This window comes from Scyliorhinus torazame, chromosome 7 (genome assembly GCF_047496885.1).
Source record: "Scyliorhinus torazame isolate Kashiwa2021f chromosome 7, sScyTor2.1, whole genome shotgun sequence".
NCBI lineage: Eukaryota > Metazoa > Chordata > Chondrichthyes > Carcharhiniformes > Scyliorhinidae > Scyliorhinus > Scyliorhinus torazame.
This window is the reverse complement of record NC_092713.1, coordinates 168875558-168899024: the sequence shown is the minus strand read 5'-3', so window position 1 is coordinate 168899024 and position 23467 is coordinate 168875558. Positions and strand designations below refer to the sequence as shown.

The 23467-nt window shown below is 48.9% G+C and overlaps 1 protein-coding gene across 1 annotated transcript in view; it reads left to right on the top strand.

Annotated features, from left to right (window-relative positions):
- zbtb37 (zinc finger and BTB domain containing 37) overlaps positions 1 to 23467 on the top strand; it is a 73169-nt gene that overhangs the window by 38550 nt on the left and 11152 nt on the right. Inside the window, exon 4 of the mRNA XM_072511778.1 lies at positions 13251 to 13353. Within this exon, the coding sequence (XP_072367879.1) occupies positions 13251 to 13353 (103 nt within the window). The remainder of the gene's footprint in view (positions 1 to 13250; positions 13354 to 23467) is intronic.

Genomic DNA, 23467 nt, shown 5'->3' with positions numbered 1-23467 from the left:
GACTCCCTAAGTGATATGGCCAAGGGTTCGATCGCCAATGCAAACAACAGGGGGGACAGGGGGCACCCCTGTCTCGTCCCTCGGTACAGCCGAATTACTCCGACCTCCGCCGGTTTGTCACTACGCTCGCCACCGGGGCGCTGTAAAGGAGCTTAACCCATCTAATAAACCCTCCCCCGAACCCAAACCTGCGCAATACCTCCCAGGGGTACTCCCACTCTACTCGGTCAAAGGCTTTTTCCGCGTCTATAGCTGCCACTATCTCCGCCTCTCCCTCCTCCGATGTCATCGTTGTCACGTTTAAGAGCCGCCGCACATTGGTATTTAACTGCCTGCCCTTTACGAATCCCGTTTGGTCCTTGTGAATCACCCCCGGGACACAGTCCTCAATCCTAGTGGCCAGTACCTTCGCCAATAGCTTAGCATCCACATCGAGGAGCGAAATCGGCCTGTACGATCCACATTGCAGTGGATCCTTGTCTCGCTTTAGAATCAGGGAGATTGTCACCTCCGACATTGTCTGGGGCAGGGTTTCCTCCTCTCTTGCCTCGTTGAAGGTCCTCACTTTGAGCGGGGCCTGCAGGTCCGCATATTTTCTATAGAATTCCACCGGGAACCCCGGGGCCTTCCCCGCCTGCATGCTCCCCAAACCCTTACTCAACTCCTCCAACCCAATTGGTGCCCCCAAACCAACCGCCTCCTGCTCCTCCACCCTCGGGAACCCCAGCTGGTCCAGGAATCGCCTCATCCCCCCCTTCCCCCCCCCGGGGGCTGGGATCTGTACAGCTCTTCATAGAAGTCCTTAAATACCTTATTTATTTCCATTGCACTTCGAACCGTGGCTCCCCTTCCATCTTTGATTCCCCCTATTTCCCTCGCTGCCGCCCTCTTACGGAGCTGGTGCGCCAGCATCCGACTAGCCTTTTCCCCGTACTCGTAAGTCGCCCCTTGCGCCTTCCTCCGCTGTGCCTCCACCTTGCCCGTGGTCAGCAGGTCAAACTCCGTCTAGAGCCGTCGCCTTTCCCCAAGTAATCTTTCCTCCGGGGCCTCTGCGTATCTCCTGTCCACCCGCAAGATCTCCCCCACTAGCCTCTCCCTTTCCATTCCCTCTATCTTCTCCCTATGAGCCCTGATGGAGGTCAGCTCTCCCCTGATCACCGCCTTCAATGCCTCCCATACCACCCCTACTCGCACCTCCCCGTTGTCGTTGGCCTCCAAGTACCTTTCAATACACCCCCTCACCTTCCCACACACCACCTCATTGGCCAGCAGTCCCACATCCAGCCGCCACAGCGGGCGTTGGTCCCTCTCCTCTCCCAGCTCCAGTTCCACCCAGTGCGGGGCATGGTCCGAAACGGCTATGGCCGAATACTCCGTCCCCCCCACTCTCGGGATGAGCGCCCGGCCCAGAACAAAGAAATCTATCCGGGAGTAAGCCTTATGCACGTGGGAGAAAAAAGAAAATTCCCTGGCCTGCGGTCTTGCAAACCTCCATGGGTCCACTCCCCCCATCTGATCCATAAACCCCCTAAGTACCTTAGCCGCCGCCGGCCTCCTTCCCGTCCTTGATCTGGAGCGGTCCAGTGCTGGGTCCAGCACCGTATTGAAGACCCCTCCCATTATTAGTCCTCCTACCTCCAGGTCCGGAATGCGCCCCAACATGCGCTTCATGAATCCAGCATCATCCCAGTTCGGGGCGTATACATTTACCAACACCACCCACGTCCCTTGCAACCTACCACTCACCATCACATATCTCCCTCCATTGTCCGCTACGATAGTCTTGGCCTCAAATGACACATGCTTTCCCACCAGAATTGCCACCCCTCTATTTTTTGCGTCCAATCCCGAGTGAAATACCTGTCCTACCTATCCCTTTCTTAACCTGACCTGGTCCGCCACCTTCAGGTGTGTCTCTTGGAGCATTGCCACATCTGCCTTCAGTCCCTTCAAGTGCGCGAACACTCGAGCCCGCTTCACCGGCCCATTCAGGCCCCTCACCTTCCACGTCATCAGCCGGATTAATCTCCTTTTCTGGGCCAGTCCCTTGTCCGCGTCTCCCTCACTCTCCAGTCCCCCAGCTGGGGGACCCCAGCCACCTCTTCTGTGTCCCCTTCTCTTTCGGCCAGTGCAGCAGCAACCCTTTTCTTCCCCCCCACCCCCCTCCCTCCTCTCTCTCCCCCCCCCCCTCCCCCACTAGATCCCCGTCTAGCTTTTTTGCTCCCCCATATCCCTCCCGTAAGTCAGCTGACACCTGCTGACCCTGGCTTCCCCCGTCATCCCTTTAACTCCCCCGTGTGGGAATCTCCCAATCAATGTACATTAATTTGTTCCCCTTCTTGCCTTTTTTGCTGCGCGCGGGAAAGACAACCCCGCGCTTCCCAAAGCCTGCCCCGCCTCCCATGGCGCAGCTCCTGTCATGGCCTTGTCCCTCTCCCCCAGCCCATATATCCTTTCCTGCGCGTGGTTGACCCCCTATGTACAACAATCGTCATACTTCAACCCTCAAACACCCCCCCTCCCACACAAACCCTCAATTAGAGTCCAATTTTTCAGCTAGTATAAAGGTCCACACCTCTTTGGGCATTTCGAAGTAGTGGTGTTGGCCATTATGTGTAACCCACAGTAGCGCTGGCTGCAGCATTCCAAATTTCACTCCTGTCCGATGCAGCACCGCTTTGGCCCGGTTGAAACCCGCTCTCCGCTTAGCGACCTCCGAGCTCCAGTCCAGGTATATTCTGATCTCCACATTGTCCCACTTACTGCTCCGTTCCTTCTTGGCCCATTTCAGGACCCTCTCTCTGTCCGTAAACCGGTGAAATCTCACCACCATCGCCCTTGGCGGCTCTTTTGCCTTGGGCTTCCTCGCTAGCACTCGGTGCGCCCCATCCAGCTCCAGCAATCTCGGGGGGGCCTCCACACCCATCAGCGTCTCAATCATTGTGCCTGCATATGCCGCGGCATCGGCCCCCTCCATTCCTTCTGGGAGACCCAGGATCCTCAAGTTGTTTCTCCTTGATCTGTTCTCCAGGTCTTCGAGTCTTCCCGCCCACGTCCTGTGCAGCGCCTCGTGCCGCTCCACTCTCTCCGCCAGGCCCACGAGCTCGTCGTCGTTCTCACTCACTTTTTCCTGGATCTCCTGAATCTTCACCTCTTGGGCTTTCTGGGTTGCTCCAAGTTTTTCCACCATTGCCAGTATAGGCGCCACCATCTCCTTACGCAGCTCCTCGAAGCAGCCCTTGATGAACTCTTTCATCTCCTCTCTGTCCGTGGGCGCCGCCATTTTGTTTTTTTCTTCTTTCTCCTCCTGCTGCTCCAGGGCCGCTTTCCTCGCCGTTTCACTGCGGGTCCGGTCCATGCAGGTCTGTAGGGGACTTCCTCCGTTCTTCCCCACGGGTTTTTTTTTTTTAAAGGTCCGTTGGGGCTCCGTTAGCGGGCCCAAAAGTCCGTTTCTGCGGGAGCTGCTGACTCGCGCGGCTTAGCTCCGCATCGCCGCGACCCGGAAGTGAGGATTGGAATATAGAGACACAGGTTATGCTGCAGCTGTACAAAACCCTGGTTAGACCGACCCCAGCAGTTCTGGACACCACACCTTAGGAAGGATATTTTGGCCTTGGAGGGAGTGTAACATAGGTTTACTGAAATGATACCTGGACTACAGGGGTTAAGTTATGAGGAGAGATCACACAAATTAGGCCTGTTTTCACCAAAATTTAGACGGTTAAGGGATGAACTGATTGAAGCATTTTAAGATATTGACAGGGTAGATAAAGATAAACTATTTCCACTGGCTGGAGATTCTAAAGCTAGGGGGTATAGTGTAAAAATTAGGGCCAGACCGTTCAGGAGAGTTATCAGGAAGAACTTCTACGCCCAAAGTGGCACGGTTCTTCACTGGGCGGCACAGTGGTTAGCACTGCTGCCTCACAGCTCCAGGGTCCCGGGTTCAATTCCGACCAATGGAGACTTTGTGTGGAGTTTGCACTTTCTCCCCGTGTCTGCGTGGGTTTCCTCCAGATGAGGTTTCTTCCCACTGTCCAAAGATGTGCAGGTTAGGTGGATTGGCCATGCTAAATTGCCCCTTAGTATCCAAAAGGTTAGGTGGAGTTACTGGGTTGCAGAGATAGGATGGAGGCATGGGGTTAAGTAGGGTACTCGTTCCAAGGGCTGGTGCAGACTCGATGGGCCGAATGGCCTCCTTCTGCACTGTAAATTCTATGAATGGGTGGTAGAGGTTTGGAACTCTCTCCCACATACAGCAGTTGAAGCTAGAACAGTTGTCAAATTTAAATATGAGATAGATTTTTGTTAAGCAAAGATATAACAATCTTTATTAGTGTCACAAGTAGGCTTACATTAACACTGAACAAAGAAAAGTACAGCACAGGAACAGGCCCTTCGGCCCTCCAAGCCCGTGCTGACCATGCTGCCCGACTAAACGACAATCTTCTACACTTCCTGGGTCCGTATCCCTCTATTCCCATCCTATTCATGTATTTGTCAAGATGCCCCTTAAACGTCAATATCATCCCTGCTTCCACCACTTCCTCCGGCAGCGAGTTCCAGGCACCCACTACCCTCTGTGTAAAAAAAACTTACCTCGTACATCTCCTCTAAACCTTGCCCCTCGCACCTTAAACCTATGCCCCCTAGTAATTGACCCCTCTACCCCGGGGAAAAGCCTCTGACTATCCACTCTGTCTACGCCCCTTATAATTTTGTAGACCTCTATCAGGTCGCCCCGCAACCTCCTTTGTTCCAGTGAGAACAAACCAAGTTTATTCAACCTCTCCTCATAGCAAATGCCCTCCATACCAGGCAACATCCTGGTAAATCTCTTTTGCACCCTCTCTAAAGCCTCCACATCCTTCTGGTAGTGTGGCGACCAGAATTGAACACTATACTCCAAGTGTGGCCTAACTAAGGTTCTATACAGCTGCAACATGATTTGCCAATTTTTATACTCACTGCCCTGGCCAATGAAGGCAAGCATGCCGTATGCCTTCTTGACTACCTTCTCCACCTGTGTTGCCCCTTTCAGTGACCTGTGGACCTGTACATCAAGATCTCTCTTGAGGATTGTACCATTCACTGTATATTCCCTACCTGTATTAGACCTTCCAAAATGCAATGAAGTTACTGTGAAAATCTCCTTTAAGGATTTGGGCCAAAGGCAGGTATATGGAGTTCGATCACAGATCAGCCATGATCTCATTAAATGGCGGGACAGGCTTGAGGGGCTGAATGGCCTACTCCTGATCCTATGTAATCTTCTGTGGCCAGTAAACATCTTCCATTGATCGTTACAGAAACTTCCAGGCCGCAAATCAATGAGATTGATACCGATTCTGTGCTAATTTGAAGCCTACGATATTCGATGCAATGAGCATCAGTTAGTTACCAAGTGTTTGGACGGGATCTGTGTATGTGGCATGGTCTGTGCAAGCGTGGGTACACTGCTTAGTCTGCGGACACATTGATCATTCAGCGGTCAAAAAGAAAATGCTGGAAATTCTCAGCAGGTCTGGCAGCATGTGTAGGGAGAGAAAAGAGCTAACGTTTCGAGTCCAGATGACCCTGTTACAAAGAGTCATCTGGACTCGAAACATTAGCTCTTTTCTCTCCCTACAGATTCTGCCAGACCTGCTGAGATTTTCCAGCATTTTCTTTTTGGTTCCAGATTCCAGCGTCTGCAGAAATTTGCTTTTATCATTCAGGGGTCGCTAGTCACATAAGGTGATGTTAGGGTCAGTACTTCCAAGACCAACAGGAAAGTCATGCTGCTTGGAGTTATTGGAACTGGACTTGCTTGAAAGGCCAGCAGGGTAACTCTTCTCGAGGCAAGTAAAAAGGCAGGCATTACCTCGAAGAGTACATAGCAAAGGAACACACTTCAGGGCTCTCTGACGTGGAATTTTTAAGCCCTTTTATCAAGTTTGACATTACATTTCTTTCCTTCCAACTCTTTGACACAAGTCTGAGTCGAATGACACATAGAAACAGGATAAATTATTCGATTCAGCCCCTTGAGCCAATTCTACCATTGTTAGGTCATAACTGATCCATACCTCGACTTCCTTTTGGTGATCTTCAGAGGCCCCACTCTTGCCTTGATTCTTGTTTCTTCCTGATGTTTGTGGGAGAAACTTTGGGACATTAAAACCAGGGCCTCTCGGCCTTCTCGTGAACAGAAAAGATCCCTTTGTGCCATTTGAAAGAAGAGCAGGCAATTTCTCCCTGGTGTCCCGGTCAATATTTATCTGTCAGCCATCGTCACTGAAAACAGATTATCTGGTCATTGATTTGATTGCTGTTTGTGGGATCTTGCTGTGCACAGATTGGCTGCGGGTGTTCCTACATTTCACTAACTATAAACTCCAAAATTTTAATTAGTTGAGAAGGGCTTTAGTGTATCCTAGGATTGTGCAAAGCGCCACATCAGTTTTTTTTTTACATCTTTCTTTGAAGTTGTTCAAAGCCTTTCACATCCCCTGCAGTCTTCATTGTCTTAACTACTGATGGTCCTTGTGATCCTCCCTATCGCTGTATAGTGCTCTCTGTGTTGCTCTGATTCCTGCCGTGTACTCTCTCGTTTCACAAATAGAGTTCCTCCTTATTTCTGAGATTTCCTCTTATTCCTATGACATTGCTGCACCACTGCTGTAGATTGAGTTTGTAATCCCTGCATGTGAAAGTCAACAACTTCTGCTGCTAACTTTGTCCCTGTAAGTAATCCGGTCCATTGATTGCTTCATCAATTGGCCCCAAGTCCAGGTGCTGCATCTCCTTCCCCACACTGAGTCTGATGCCAAATTGCATTCAGGCCGCTGTTTCCAAGTTAGGTTGTCAAGTAACAAACCAGAGTTTATCCCAAAGTCGCTTCATGATGTGCCCCTAATCAAAAAGCAGCTCCACTACTCTGTTCATGCAGTCAGTCTTTTCCTCCCATCTGATACCTGGAAGATGAAAATCCCCCTTGACTATATTGTTTCATCCCTAATCAAACGCTAGTCTCACTCGAGCAAAACGTACAACAGTTTCTTCCTTTTACCAGCCCCTATCTTCATCCAGTCTGAATCTAACTAAAGGGAACTCTGAGGTGCAAATTTGCAAGGATAGATTGGGAACCTTACCAAAGGGGTAGACGGTGGATAGGGAATGGTTCATATTTAAAGAACGTGCACATGAAATGCAACAATTATTCATTCCTGTTTGGCACAAAAATAAAAGAGGAAAGGTGACTCAACCATGTCTTACAAAATAAATTAGGTTCACTATTAAATCCAAAGAGGAGACATATAAAATTGCCAGAAAAAGCAACAAGCCTGAGGATTGGGAGCACAATAGAATCCAGCAAAAGAGGACAAAAAGTTTGATCAAGGGGAGAATAGAATATTAGAGTAAATTTTCAGGGGACATCGAAACTGACTGTAAAAGCTTCTATAAATATGTGAAGAGAAGAAGATTAGTAAAAACAAATGTGGGTCCCTTACAGTCAGAAGCGTGGGAAATTGTAATGTGGAACAAAGAAATGAACACATACTTTGGTTCTCGCGTCACAGAAGAGAGCCCAATAACCTCTCAAAAATGTTAGGGAGCCAAGGACCTAGTCAGGGCAGAATAGAAAGTATTAGCAAGAAAATGGTGCTGGGGAAATTAATGGGGTTAAAGGCTGACAAGTCATTGGGGCCTGACCATCAACATCCCAGAGTATTAAAGGAAGTGGCCCTAGAAATATTGAATGCATCTTTCAAAATTCTATGGACACTGGAACAGTACCTACAGATTAGAGGGTCGCAAATATACCCCCACTATTTAGAAAAGGAGGAAAAGAGAAAACAGGGAGAATTACAGACCAGTTAGTCTGACATCAAACATGGAGAAGATGATAAAAGATGTGATAACAGAACATTTGGAAAGCATTAATAAAGTGGGAAAAAGCCAGCATGGGTTTGTGGAAGGCAAATCTTGCTTAACAAATCTACTGGAGATTGATTCGACTGGGCCTGTATTCACTAGACATTAGAAAGATGAGAGGAGATCTGATTGAAACATTTAAATCCTAACAGGGCTGGGCAGACTAGATGAAGGGAGGATGTTTTCCCTGGTTGGGGAATCTAGAACCAGAGGAAAGTGTCAGAATATGGGGAAGACCATTTAGGACTGAGATGAGGAAAGATTTCTTCACTCAAAAGGGTTAGTGAACCTGTGGAATTCTCTACCACAGAAGGCTGTGAAGGTCAGGCCACTGAATGTATTCAAGAAAGAGATAGATTTTATATTAGATTTTTGTGACATCAAGGGGTATGTGGAGAAAATGGGAATATGGCATTGACATTGAGGATCAGCCATGATCGTATTGAGTGGAGTAGTAGGCTTGGTGGTCCAAATAGCCTACTCCGGCTTCGAGTTTCTACATATCATTTTGTGCAAAAAATAAAGAACATAGAACATACAGTGCAGAAGGAGGCCATTCGGCCCATCAGGTCTGCACCGACCCACTTAAGCCCTCGCTTCCACCCTATCCCCGTAACCCAATAACCCCTCATAAACTTTTTGGTCACGAAGGGCAATTTATCGATGCCAATCCACCTAACCTGCACGTCTTTTGACTGTGGGAGGAAACCGGAGCACCCGGAGGAAACCCACACAGACACGGGGCAAACATGCAGACTCTGTACAGACAGTGACCCAGCGGGGAATCGAACCTGGGACCCTGGTGCTGTGAAGCCACAGTGCTATCCACTTGTGCTACCCTAACTTAATTGCTTCTCTTAATTTTGTACCATTAGCATAACAAGCAACCACCATCTTTTGACCTATCCGCTATAGTTTGAAATGCTCCCACCCATACATCTCTATCAAGACACCGCTTTCTAATCCTTATATTGTGTTAATCTCAATAACAACAACTTGTATTTATAGTAGCCCTTTAACATGAAATGCTGCATGGTCCTTCACAAGAAGAGCACTATCAAAAAAAACTTAACCAGATAAGATGATGTTAGAGCAGATGACCAAAAGCTTGGTCAAAAAGATAGCTTTTAAGGAGCCTCTTAAAAGTGGAAAGTGAAAATGTCTGAGCTCAGGGACTAGGCAGCCAATGGTGGGTGAGGAAAATCTATAATGCGCAAGCAGCCAGAACTGGAGGGAACCGGAGAACCCGGAGGAAACCCATGCAGACACGGAGAGAAACTGCAAACTCCACACAACCATTGTGACTTGATGGGTGGAAATTAGAAGAGCGGACAGGAGAGCATTGGAATAGTTGAACACAACATTGTTTTTTTTAACATTTCTTTATTCTCTTCCTTTTTTTGCATTTTCTCCCCAATTTACACCCACCAACAATAAACAATAATCAGTAACAAATATGTCAATCCCACCAAACCCCAAACATTCACCCACATGTTCACATAAACAACTGACAAAAAGGAATCAGGAATCCCCCATAGCCCCCATTAACACCTATTGGCCCCCCAGCCCTCCCACCCACCCACCCCAACTAATGTTTGATGTTATCCAGTTCTTGAAAGTGCATAATGAATAATGCCCATGAATTGTAGAACCCCTCTGTCCTTCCCCTCAGTTCAAACTTAACCTTCTCAAGAGTCAAGAATTCCAACAGATGCCCCCGCCACGCCAGGGCACAGGGTGGAGAGGCTGCTCTCCATCCCAACAGGATCCGCCTTCAGGCGATCAACGAGGCGAAGGCTACAACATCTGCCTCCGCACCCGTTTCCAACCCTGGCTGGTCCGACACCCCAAATATGGCCTCCCGGGGGCCCAGGTCCAGTTTCACGTGCACCACTTTAGAAATTACCCTAAACACCTCCTTCCAGTAATCCTCTAGCTTGGGACAGGACCAAAACATATGAACGTAGTTAGCGGGGCCTCCCCCGCAACGTTCACACACATCTTCTACTCCTTCAAAGAATCGGCTCATCTTCTCCCTCGTGAGGTATGCTCTGTATACCACCTTCAGCTGTATCAGCCCCAACCTCGCGCACGAGGTGGAAGCATTCACTCTCCAGAGCACCTCACACCAGAACCCCTCCTCCATATCCTCTCCCAACTCTTCCTCCCACTTTGCTTTGATCCCTTCCAGCGGTGCCAGCAATGTGGAGGCCTGCTCCTCCGGGAAGTTCTGTATCTACTTTCTAGCAAAATCTCGAACCTGCATATATCTAAACATTTTCACCTGCTCCAGCCCATACTTTGCTTCCAGCTCCTTCAATCCTGCAAACCGACCCCTAAGAAACAAATCTTTTAGTGTCTTAATCCCCTTCTCCTCCCATTTCCGAAAATTTCCATCCCACCTCCAAGGCTCAAATCTGTGGTTTCCCCCGAATCGGCATTTCCCTTGACCCTGCCCCCAACCCGAAGTGTTGGCGGAACTGCCTCCAAATTTTCAATGAAGCTATTATTACCGGACTCCCTGAGTATTTCCCCGGGGCTATCGGGAGTGGCGCTGTTGCTAGTGCTTTCAATCCTGACCTCCTGCACAAACTCTCCTCCATTCTGACCCACTGGGAATCAACCTTCTTACCCAGCTCCGCACCTTCTCCACATTCGCTGCCCAGTAATAATACATCAGGTTCGGAAGACCCAAACCACCTGCCTGCCTTCCCCTCTGTAGTAGCACCTTTCTAACTCTGGCCACCTTCCCTCCCCATATGAACGACGTAATCCTTCCCTCAATCTCTCTGAAAAAAGCCTTTGGCAGGAAAATCGGCAGGCATTGAAAAATAAACAGAAATCATGGCAACACGTTCATTTTAACCGTCTGTACCCGACCCGCCAGTGACAGAGGGAGACCATCCCACCGTGCCAGATCCGCTTTCACTCTCCCCACCAAACTAGAAATGTTGGAACTGCGGAGCTCCCCCTCCCCACTCCCGGGCAACCTGCAGCCCCAAGTACCTAAAGTGAGTCCCTGCCCTACGGAATGGCAGCCCCCCCACCCCTGCCCACACACCCGGCCGAGATACCACAAAATTCTCACTCTTGTCTAGATTCAGCTTGTACCCCGAGAAAGACCCAAACACTCGCAGCAGCTCCAATATTCCCCCTATCGACACACTCGGTTCCGACACGTATAACAGCAAGTCAACTGCATATAAGGACACCCTATGCTCTATCCCCCCCCCCCCCCCCCCCGCACTATTCCTTTCCATACCCCCGAACTTCTTAATGCGATGGCCAACGGCTCAATCGCGAGTGCAAACAGCAGGGGGGACATAGGACACCCTTGCCTAGTCCCACGATGGAGAGAAAAGTATCTCGAGCTGATGTTGTTTGTGTGGACACGCGCCCTCGGCTCCTTATATAGTAGCTTTACCCAATTCACAAATCTTGGTCCAATCCCAAACCGCTCCAGAACTGCCATCAAGTACCCCCATTCTACCCGGTCGAACGCCTTCTCAGCATCCAACGCCACAACCACTTCTGTTTCCTTCCCCTCCGCCGGTGCCATAACGATGTTCAATACCCTTCTAACGTTTAAAAGAGCTGCCCCCCTCTCACGAACCCTGTCTGATCCTCACCTATCACCTTCGGGAGCCACTCCTCCAGCCTACCCGCCAGTACCTTCGCCAATATTTTTGCGTCCACATTCAGAAGTGATATGGGCCTATACGACCCACACTCCGTCGGATCCTTATCTTTTTTTAGCAACAGGGAAATCGATGCCTGCCCCAAGGTTTGTGGAAATACCCCCTTCCCTATCGCCTCTTCAAACATCCCCACCATCAGGGGTGCCAGCTTATCCTTGAATTTTTTATAATATTCGAACACAACATTGTTAAAAATCATTGATGATGTGCGACTTTGATCTAATACTTGGGTCCCCTGGGCATCATGCAGTTCCACCAATATCAGTGTTTAAGTTCTTCTCAAATATCAGAGTAGCAACTCTCTCTCGGGAACAGCAGCTTGCAAAGCAGGGGAGAGAGGTAAACTCCACTTGTTAATAAAATTTACAATTTTGATTAATTTTAATTATGCACAGCAATCAAACTAACCCTGTTACTTAAGTTGCCGTATTACTGTAATAATATTTGTGTTGCAGTGTGTGAACAAACAACTTAGAAAATTGACTAGCCCCAGGAAAACTGGAAGCTCCCTGCATCCTTCTGAAATCCATGTCGTGTGTGCCCCTCTCACTAATGCAGTAAGAGCCCTAACTAAAGGGACGGTTGGGGTCTGGTGTGTGTCGCTGAATGTGGTGTCCATTACAGTCAGTACGTATTTGTTTTTGCAGTCTCCATTAAAGAGACATTAAATAGAATCCTAGATAATAATTGGTGCAGTCTGATATCTCCTTTGCCACATGCATTGTGGGGCCTGAACCACAGCTGGCCGAGGATGTGACTTTGAATCTGTGCATCCACTGTTCAAGGTGCTATTCGCAAACAAATACTTTTTTAAAAATAAAGATTATTTGCAAAAGAACCAAGGCACAGTGAGAATTATTTTTATGCAGCAAGTTGAAATTACCTCGAATGCACTGCCTGAAAGGGTGGTGGAAACAGATACAGAAATAACTCTGAAAAGGGGGTTAGATATATGCTTGGAAAGAAAATCTTGGCAGGGCTGGGGACTGGGACTAATTGAATAGCTCTTTCAAATAGTCGGCACACACGTAATTGACTAAATGGCCACCTCCTGTGCTGTTCCATTCTGTTCTGCTGCCTTCTCTGCTGTATGCTGGGGTGTTTATGACCTGCGACTTTGCATTAAAATATGCATGAAAATAAGTAGCATCTTCCCCTGGCAACTTCCTGACAAACTCAAGTCATCCTGTAACTCCAAATAATAAACTTTGGGTTAAGAGCAGTGGATCATGTAAAGGAACCGCAGCCTCTCCAATTAAACAGAGGTCTGCCAATCAACCTACTACTGATGTGAGTCACGCATGGCAATTGCAACCTGCAGTCCTAAGTATGCACAAGAAGTCACACCCAGCTGCTACATGACAGAATAATATATGGTACAAGCATGTAAAACAGCACAACTCACCCTCGGCAATGCCAAGGGACATCGCTGTCAGAATTGGTTAATTATTGCACCAAAAGCATTGTGTCTGATTTTTCCAATCTAGTGAGAACACTTGCTCATTTAAGAATCCGCTTTCACTGGTGTTAACAACACCAGTGTTATCAGTCTTTTGTCTGATCCTGACCGTGCACTATATTTCCCAATATTGGCACGCATTAAACTATCCATTATTGCTGTGTTTGCTTGATCAGGTTCAGCCCGTCTGGCAGCGTTGTTTGTACCGTGCCTGAACGCCACAGAGCGCGGAGCGAGTCACCGGGCAAAAACGAGGAGCGGAAACAGCCTAACTCACAGGTAACTCCATCTGTGATAGTGAAACAACTGCGTCTGTCGCGATATAATTAACCACCTCCAGGGCGCACAGTAGCACAGAGGCTGGCACTGCTGCCTCACGGCTCTGGGTCACTGTCCATGTGGAGTTTGCATATTCTCCCTGTGTCTACGTGGGTCTCACCCCACAAACCAAAAAGATGTGCGGGGTAGGTGGATCGGCCACACAAAATTGCCCCTTAATTGGAAAAAACTAATTGAGCACTCTAAACTTTAAAAAAAATAATTAACCACCTCCATCACACCAGCCAGGTTTTTATTTTTGTATCTTTTGTTTCTGATTTTCACACTGCCCACCCCAATCTACATCTTTTGCTTCAGTTTCCCCACTTGTAAGGCAACTCATTTAACAGATGACTGGATGAAGGTGGCACAGTGGTTAGCACTGCTGCCTCACGGCACTGAGGACTCGAGTTCAATCCAGGCTCACTGTCCGTGTGGAGTGTGCACATTCTCCCTGTGTCCACGTGGGTCTCATCCCCACAACCCAAAGATGTACAGGGTAAGTGGATTGACCACACTAAATTGACCGTTAATTGGGAAAAAAATATTTGAGTTCTCTAAATTTACTTTTTTTTTTTTTTTTAAGGTGTCGGGATAGGCACCTCGAGTATCGTAACCTTGCAGGGCTACAAATCAAATGCCAGAAAGTGGAATTTGTCTGGGTGGCTCATTTTGTCCGGCACAGACACAATGGACCAAGTGGCCTCTTTCTGTGTCGTAAACGATCTATGATGCCATGTCTTGCACTATTCATGGATGGAGCCCAAAATATTTTCTGAAAGAAATCTCACCTATGTTTGAATGAATCAGCACTAACCACTTCCACCATGATGTGGAGATGCCAGCGTTGGACTGGGGTGGGCACAGTAAGAAGTTTTACAACACCAGGTTAAAGTCCAACAGGTTTGTTTGGAATCACTAGCCTTCGGAGCACAGCTCCTTCCTCACCTGAAACTCCACGGCATCCCAATTCCCCCACTGGAAGGTCAGCCCGATTGGTGGATTGGCCTTGCAGTCAGGCAGGAATCTTGCGAGAGAAGGCCACAGGACCATGTGGGTCTGAACACTCACCCCCATTGTGGGGAGGGGATCTGATCCTGAAGTGGCCCACTCCCCAGAGGAGGGCAGTTTGGCCCCATGGTGAATGTCGAGGTGGCCTAATGGCAGCATAACTTGGTGGGGGGTGCAGAGAGAAGAACTGCTGTTCTCGTTAGCTCTCCAGGAATATTGTGAAGAGACTTTCCTGTTCCCCATGGCTGTCCTCTGCTTTGCCACAGTTAAACCTGCAGCTGCTCCAAGTCCCAAAAAACATACTTGTTAGGTGAATTGAACATAGAACATACAGTGCAGAAGGAGGCCATTCGGCCCACGAGTCTGCACCGACCCACTTAAGCTCTCACTTCCACCCTATCCCCATAACCCAATAACCCCTCCTAACCTTTTGGACACTAAGGGCAATTTATCATGGCCAATCCACCTAACCTGCACGTCTTTAGACTGTGGGAGGAAACAAGGAGCACCCGGAGGAAACCCACGCAGACACGGGGAGAACGTGCAGACTCCACACAGACAGTGACCCAGCGGGGAGTCGAACCTGGGACCCTGGAGCTGTGAAGCCACAGTGTTAGTCACTTGTGCTACGGTGCTGCCCCAAACATTCTGAATTCTCCGTCAGTGTATCTGAACAGGCGCCAGAGTGTGGCGACTAGGGAATTTTCACAGTAACTTCATTGCAGTGGGTTTTTTAAATTTAGAGTACCCAATTAATTTTTTTTCCAATTAAGATCCCTGTAGAACTCATGGAGCACCTTATTAATCTGTTCAGGAGCCACCACCAACTCCCCCATCTTGCCCCGCACCAAACTACCTCACCGCGGCCTCCCTACAGAACTGACCTGCCAACATATGCCTTGCCTTCACCCTGTATTCATAAACAGCTCCCCTCACCTTTCTCAACTGATGCAGCGCTTTCTCCGAGGTCAAACCCCTGAAGCCTTTCCCTCTTTGTCAGGAGATCCGGGTCCGGGGCCCCGCATACCTCCCATCCACCTCCCAAATCTCTTCTATCAGTCGTTGGTATTCCTCCCTCTCCTCCCTATCCACCTTAGCCTTAAGCGAGATCATCTCCCCCCTCATCACCGCATTCAGAGCCTCCCAGACCACCAACCCTGAGACCTCGCCTGTGCAATTAAACTCCACATACTCCTCAATCACCTTCCCAATCTTATCACAGAAGCTCCATTCCACCAGTAACCCCACATCCATTCTCCACCCCAGCCTCTGGGCTGCCCCCTTCTCCAATACCACGTCCATTCAATGCAGAGCATGATCTGAGATCACAATTGCTGAGTACTCCGACCTCTTAACTCCGGTGAACAGCACCTTCCCCGCCACAAAAAAGTAAATCCTAGAAAACACCTTGTGCACTGGGAAGTAAAACAAATCCTCCTGAATCCTTGGGTGTAAAAATCTCCATGGGTCCTCCCACCCCCCCTCCCCGACTGGGTCAGCGAGCGCATCTGGGACCTGTCCACCTTCGGTTCCATCACTATGTTCCAATCCCCCCCCACTATCAGGTCATGGGTATCCAAATCTGGGATGGCACCCAATGCTCTCTTTACGAACCCTACATCATCCCAATTGGATTTGGATTTCTTTATTGTCGCATGTACCAAGGTACAGTTAAAAGTGTTTTTCTGCGAGCAGCTCAAACAGATCATTAAGTACATGAAAATAAAATAAAATAAAAAGAAAATACATAATAGAGCAACACAATGTAAATCACCATTTACCCAGGCCCTGCCTATCTGGCCCGCTCTGCCCCATCCTTTTGCTGCCGTCAAATCCACCCCCCCACGAAACCTGCTTAACCAGACTCCAACGACCACGGCCCTCCCCGCACCAAACTCCCGTTCACTAGCCAACCTACGTTTGTCCCTGCTAGAGGCCCCCCACCTTCCCTGCCCCTCCTCAGTACCCAGCCCCACGTGCCCAAAACCCACCTCCCTGAAATCAAGAAACAATACAAAACCCCACCCATAGGTAAAAAAGAAAACCAAAACCAGAACACATGTAAACGAACCCCCTACCAGGGGCTGGTTTAGCACAGGGCTAAATCGCTGGCATTGAAAGCAGACCAAGGCAGGCCAGCAGCACGGTTCAATTCCTGTACCGGCCTCCCCGAACAGGCGCCAGAATGTGGCGACTAGGGGCTTTTCACAGTAACTTAATTTGAAGCCTGCTTGTGACAATAAGCGATTTTCATTTTATTTCATTTCATTCAAGAGACAGAAATAAAAACCATCAAATATAAAACCCTCCATTTAAAAAAAAAACACAATCCCCGTCCCCACCAACCAAGTCCAAATCCCAGCTCTCATCTCAGTCCCAGTCGTTCAGCCTTCACGAAAAATACAAATCCCTCGGATTGTGAGTCACTCTCAGCTTCGCAGGGTAGACCACACCAAATCTCACTCTGCTGCCGTTCAGGGCTGCCTTCATCTGTCCAAAGGCCGCCTGCCTTCTCGTCAGCTCCGCAGTCAGGTCTTGGTATATTTGTATGCCAGCGCCTTCCCATTTCACCTCTCGTCTCTGCTTCGCCCAGTTCAAAACCTTCTCCTTCACATGGTAGCTGTGGAAGCAGACCATGACTGCCCTTGTTAGCTCATTTGCTTTAGGCTTCGGCCTGAGCGACCGATGTGCTCTGTCCAACGCGTAGCGGGAGGGATCTTCCCCCACCCCCATCAACTCTGCAAACATCTTTGCAAAGTACTCGATCGGTCTCAGAATCTCCATCCCCTCAGGCAGGCCCACGATTCTCAAATTTTGCCTCCTTGACCTGTTCTCCGGGTCCTCCACCTTGGCTCTGAGCCCTTTGTTGACCTCCGCCACCCTCCGCAGCTCTTCATCCATCGAGCTGAACTGGTCGTTGTGCTGCGGCAGTGTCTCCTCCACCCCCTTCAACTTCTCCCCTTGCTCCCGCACTCAACCGACGTCTTCATCACTGCCGCCTTTACCGGGCAATCACCTCCTCCACCCACTCTTTAAGCAAAGCAGTCATCTCCCTCCGAAGCACCGCCAAATGCTTGGCTAACAGCCTCTCAAATTCCACCAACGTCACCTCGGTCAGAGTTTCCACCGTGAGGGGAGTGGCCCCACCCGACGACCCAGCCCCCATCATCTTTCTTCCTGCAGGACTCAGAGCCTCACTTGATGGCAGACTTCCGCTCGCCCCTTCTTTCCAGGACCCTTCTTCTGGTGCTTCGACATTTCTCGTCTTCCTTATGACGTCCCACATCTACTCATCCACAAACTACCCCTGAAACTGAGCATAAAAGTTCAAAAACCAGAGACTCTAGCAGGCACCACCTAACGAGCGACCTCCATCTTCATGCCAGCGCCGGAAGCTCCATGGTCGACTTTGTCTAGTCTGTTTCTCTAGTGATATGATCCAGCAATCATATCACCTTCCAACCTTCTATTTTCCAGTGAGAAAATGCCCACTTTACATCATCGTTATTCACAAATGAAACCCTCCTTCCCGTAAATTGTTCTGGTTGCCATCTTTATCCTTTCAATAGCTGCAAGATCCCTCCTATAGTGAAGTGACCAGGACTGTACTCCGGTATTGTAAGTGCTGACACACCAATGATTTATAACATGGTATGGTGACCGTAGTATTTCAACTGAGCATTGGATTTGTAATACATCTCAGCATCTGATTTGCTTTACTCACTGAGGTCGAGCACTGCTGCAACAGCTTCAATTTATTGTTATTTGAAGGACACCCACATCTCTCTCAATTTTCATAGAAATTAGTTTCTTTCTGGATTATTTTCCTTCATGGTGGGCAGAATGGCTGCCTCCTGTGTTTCTCTCTATTGGATTTGATCTAACACCTGTCTGCCTGATTCTCGCATATATTCCAATCTACCAGTAGTTTATCCTGTTCAGCTTGGTCTGCCACCTTCATAATCACTTAGGTGTTGCCTTTCTATCACTGCTATCATGATCATATCTGTGCAATGTTTAGACCAGTGTGTATAAACCACTGGAGAGTTTGGTTGATTCACTCCGAACTTTTGTTCACTGTCGACAAATGAAATAATGATGCAGTCGGGGGTCATGCGGCCACGTTGCCCACTCGGAGCGGAGTGGTGGGACTTAAGCAAGTTCAAATTTCTCGATGAGGTGACTTGCAAAGTGCTGAGTATGGTGAAACCTATGAGTAAGTTAACAGTGTTGTCTATTGGAGAGAAGGTGAAGTTTTTTTAATAAACATTTTATTAAGGCATTTATGGTTTTATAACTACAAAAGATACAAATACAAATGTAAACATAATTCAGTGCGTAACACCCCCCTCCATCTCTTCTCACTGTTCCCGTCTAAACTGAACTAAACTAACCCCCCACTTATTGAATCTGCTAACAGTTTAGTTTTCCCCAAAGAAGTCGATAAACGGCTGCCACCTCCGAACGAACCCTAACATTGATCCTCTCAGGGCGAACTTAATTTTTTCAATCCTGAGAAACCCAGCCATGTCACTCACCTATACCACCAATTTCAGGGGCTCCGAGTCCCTCCATGCTAATAAGATCCGTCTCCGGGCTAGCAAGGAGGCAAAGGCCAAAACGTCGGCCAGTTCGGCTGCTCCCATCCCCATGCCACCTGAATACCCAAGTAACGAAAACTCCCTCCCACCACTTTAAACGGCAATTCCCCCAGTTTCCTCTCCTGCTCTTACCCATGTTCAATTTGTACCTGAAAACCGGCCAAATTCCACTAAGATCCGCATAATCTCACCCATCTCCCCTAACGGGTCAGAAATATACACGAGTAGGTCGTCCACATATAACGAGACCCTCTGTTCCTTTCCTGCCTTTGACAAACCCCGTCTAGTCTTCCCCTATCGCCCCTGGAACACAGACCTCTATCCTCGAGGCCAGAATTTTGGCCAGCAATTTGGTGTCTACATTTAGTAGGGAGATTGGCCTGTATGACCCGCATTGTTCAGGGTAAAAGCAAATTACTGCGGATGCTGGAATCTGACACGAAAGAGAAAATACTATAAAATCTTAGCAGGTCTGGCAGCATCTGTAGGGACAGAAAAGAGCTAACGTTTTGAGTCCAATAACTCTTTGTCAAAGCTCAAAGCTTGTTCAGGGTCCTTCTCCCGCTTCAGGATCAATGAGATTGAGGCCTGTGACATTATTGGGGGAAGAACACCCCGTGCCCTTGCCGCATTAAATGCCTTCACCAACCGCAGGCCCAGCATCCCAGAAAACATATTGTAAAATTCCACTGGGTAGCCGTCCGTTCCTGGGGCCTTACCTGACTGCATAGCTTCCAATCCCTCTATTACTACTACAATCCCGATCGGGGCTCCAACCCCTCCAAAAACTGCCTCATCCCCTTCAGCCCAGCTGCGGGCTCCAACTCATACAACCGAATATAAAACTCCTTGAACACCTCGTTCATCCCCGCTGGGTCCAAGACCGTATTTCCCCCTCTGTCCTTCACTCTTCCTTTCTCCCTGGCCACCTCCCTTTTCCTGAGCTGGTGTGCTAGCATCCTACTGGCCTTCTCACCATTTTCGTATGTCGCCCCTCTCGCCTTCCTCAGCTGCCCCACCGCCTTTCCTGTGGATATTAGACCAAGTGCCATCTGCAGCCTCTGCCGCTCCTTCAACCGCCCCGCTCCTTCTGTCCACCTGGAGCATCTCCCTAACCAACCTGTTCATCTCCGCCTGCTTCACCTTCTCCCCTATGAGCCTATAACAAAATCAGCTCCCCCCCTAACTACTGTCTTCAGCTCCTCCCACACCATTGCTACCGAAATCTCCCCCATGACATTTATCTCCAAATAATTCTGCATGGTCTCCCTCACCCACCCGCACACTTCCTCATCCGCTAACAGTCCTAATCCAATCTCCATTGCGGACGCTGACCCCCTCATTGCTCACCCATAAATCCACCCAGTGTGGGGCATTGTCCGGTGCAACAATCGCCGAATACTCAGCATCTACCACCTCGGCCAGCAAAGCCCTGTTTAAAATGAAAAATCAATCCGGGAGTACACTTTGTGGACATGGGAGAAAAAAGAAAACTCCTTCGCTCTTGTTCGTCCTAACCTCCATGGATCTACCCCTCCCATCTGTTCCACAAACCCCTTTAGATCCTTTGCCGCAGCTGGCACCCTCCCTGTCCTTGAACTCGACCGATCCAATCTCGGATCAATGACCGTATTAACCCCATGTTCAACCTATGCGAGTCCAGATCCGGAATCTTTTTAAAAAAAAAAAAAAATTTTTATTCAAATTTTCACACTATATCAGCAACAAAATACAGAAAGAAAAGAACCCCCCCCCCCCCATGTACATTAAAAAAAAATGAACAGCCTTCATCAACACAAAGACAAAAATACACGCCCACTCAAGAAAAAACGAAAAACGAACCAACTGCTGACCATCTTCTAATGTTCAGCCAGGAAGTCTAGGAACGGTTGCCACTGCCTGAAGAACCCTGTACCGATCCCCTAGAGGCGAATTTCACCCTCTCCAATTTGCCTCCCCCAATGCGCTTCCATGAGTTAGCCTGCCCAGCTAGCCTGGTAGCGCCACCCAGCTAGCCTGGTAGCCCCCACCCCTGGTGCCAAGCAACCTACTTGGTACATATGCAAAACATAACAATCCCCAACAAACACAAAGAAGAAAATTCCACCCACCATCCCCCATTAAGAACAAAGTTCACCCGCATACAAAACTGAGCAACGTCCCAAAAATTGGGACAAAGACAGTAAACACAGAACCCAAAGAGAAAAGAAATTTAGCAGCTTAGGTACAGAATTACTCACCCCGAAGTTCAGTGTCCTCCATCACCTGCCAGTCCCCTGTCCTTAAAGTTCATCGCCTCCTCCAGCGATCCGAAATAATGTTCTTGGCCCTCGTATGTGACCCACAAACGAGCTGGATACAGCATACCGAACTTCATCCCCTTCTTAAAGAGGGCCGATTTAACTTTATTGAAGCTCACCTTTCTTTTGGCCAGTTCCGCACCCAAGTCCTAGTAAATGCGCAGCTTGTTATCTTCCCATTTGCAGCTCCTCGCCTGCCTGGTCCACCTCAAGATCTGTTCCTTGTCCAGGAACCGGTGCATTCGTACGACCATCGCCCTCAGCGGCTCATTCATCCGCGACTTTCTCATAAGTGCTCTGTGCGCCCTGTCCATCTCCAAGGGTCAAGTAAACGCACCTTCCCGCAGCAGCTTCTCGAACATACGCGACACATATGCACCTGCATCTGATCCCTCACTGTCCTCCGGCAGGCCAACAATCCTCAGGTTCTGCCTGCGCGACCTGTTTCCAGATCCTCCACTTTCTCTTGCAGCCTTTTCTGGTGGTCCCTCATCAGCCCCATCGCCGCCGCCATCGCGTAACTGGTCCTCGAGTTCAGCCACCGCCTCTCCCACCTTCTGGATCGCGTGACCATGGACTTCCAATCTTTGCTCCACCCGGTCAATTCCCATCTTAATCGGGTCCAGGTACTCTTGTCTTTGCTTAGCAAAGCTCTCCTGGAGGAAGTTCATCAGCTGCCCCGTTGACCACTGGGCTGGCGATCCCGGTCCCTGAGCCTCCGCCATATTTCTGTGTGCTGCAAACTCCACTCCCTTCTTTGACCAACGATCTTTCCTTTTCAGACCACTTCTGGTCCATGAATCCATGCACTGGTGGGGACTTCTTCTTCTCTCCCTCACCAATCTCCTATTTTGCCAATCAAATCCCCGATCAGTCGGGGGAATAGGTCTCAAAGGTCCACCACGAGCAGGAGCTACCAAATAAGCGACCACTGAGAGAAGGTGAAGTTGATGGGGCAATGATAAACTGAAGCATGAAAAGCTGAAAGTGGACATTGTGAAAGCGTGAGAGATTCCACCATCATATTTGTCCGCCATTCTGAAAGCCGAGAAGATCTTGGAACAGTTCAACGAAAGGGCATTCTCTCCAGCAAGGAAGAGGATGCGAACAGCTGCATCTCTTGATGTCAGAGAAGCTCAATTGGTTCAAGGCAGGCCAAGCAGAGGATGTATCAATCTCTGGTCCAATCCTGCAGGAAAGGGGAGTTGATCTAGCAAAGGAGCTGTGACACGTGGTGTTCACCTGCGACAGATGGCTGGACTGATTCAAAACCAGACACAGCATCGTCTTCCAGGTAGTAAACGGTGTTTATGGCAGCAGTAGCAGGTGACTGGGTCCAAATTGTCTTGTTCACACCCTGAACAAGTATGTACAAAGAGACATATTTAACGCAGATGAAACCAGACTGTTTTACCCGTTTTGTTACCAGATCATTTTTTACATATGTCCCCCTTAAACATTAATGTTGGAAAACGGAGTGGAACACGTCACTGCTATGGTCTGCACCAACGGATGACAACAAAAAATTGCTACTTCTCATGATAGGAAAATTCATGAAGCTATGGTGTTTTTCGAAAGTCAAGACACAACCCACATTTTTGAGACGCGGACCAGGAAAATGGACAAAGCGTATCAAACATAAAAGGAAGATTGTCATCATTACAGGTAGCTGCTCCACGCTCCCTGACTACACTGGCCTGAAGCGCATCAAGCTGATGTCCTTGCCTCCCAAGCTCCTGCCAATCGATCAAGGTTACTGACAGCAGCGAATCTCTCAGCTTATCAAGGCCATCGATAAGAAGCAGGACTGGACATCCGGTTGCGGCTATGCGGAGCTAAGTCGCACATTCGGCGGCTCCCGCAAAAACGGATTTTTGGGCTCTTTTCAGGGGCCCCAACGGCACTTTTTCGACGGTGTGGGAAGGAGTCTATAACAGCTCCCCATCAGTATATGGCTTCAACTAGGAGCGGGGCGACAAAAAAGGTGGTGGTGGACCCGAAGAAGGTGCAAGGAGGGAAGAAGGACAAAATGGCGGCGGGCGGAGACCAGGCAGCGTGGATGCAGTGGGCGGAAGAGCAGCAGGAGGGTATCCAGCGCTGCTTCAGAGAGATTAAAACGGACCTGCTAGAGTCGATGAAGGTGTCTATTGATAAGCTGCTGGA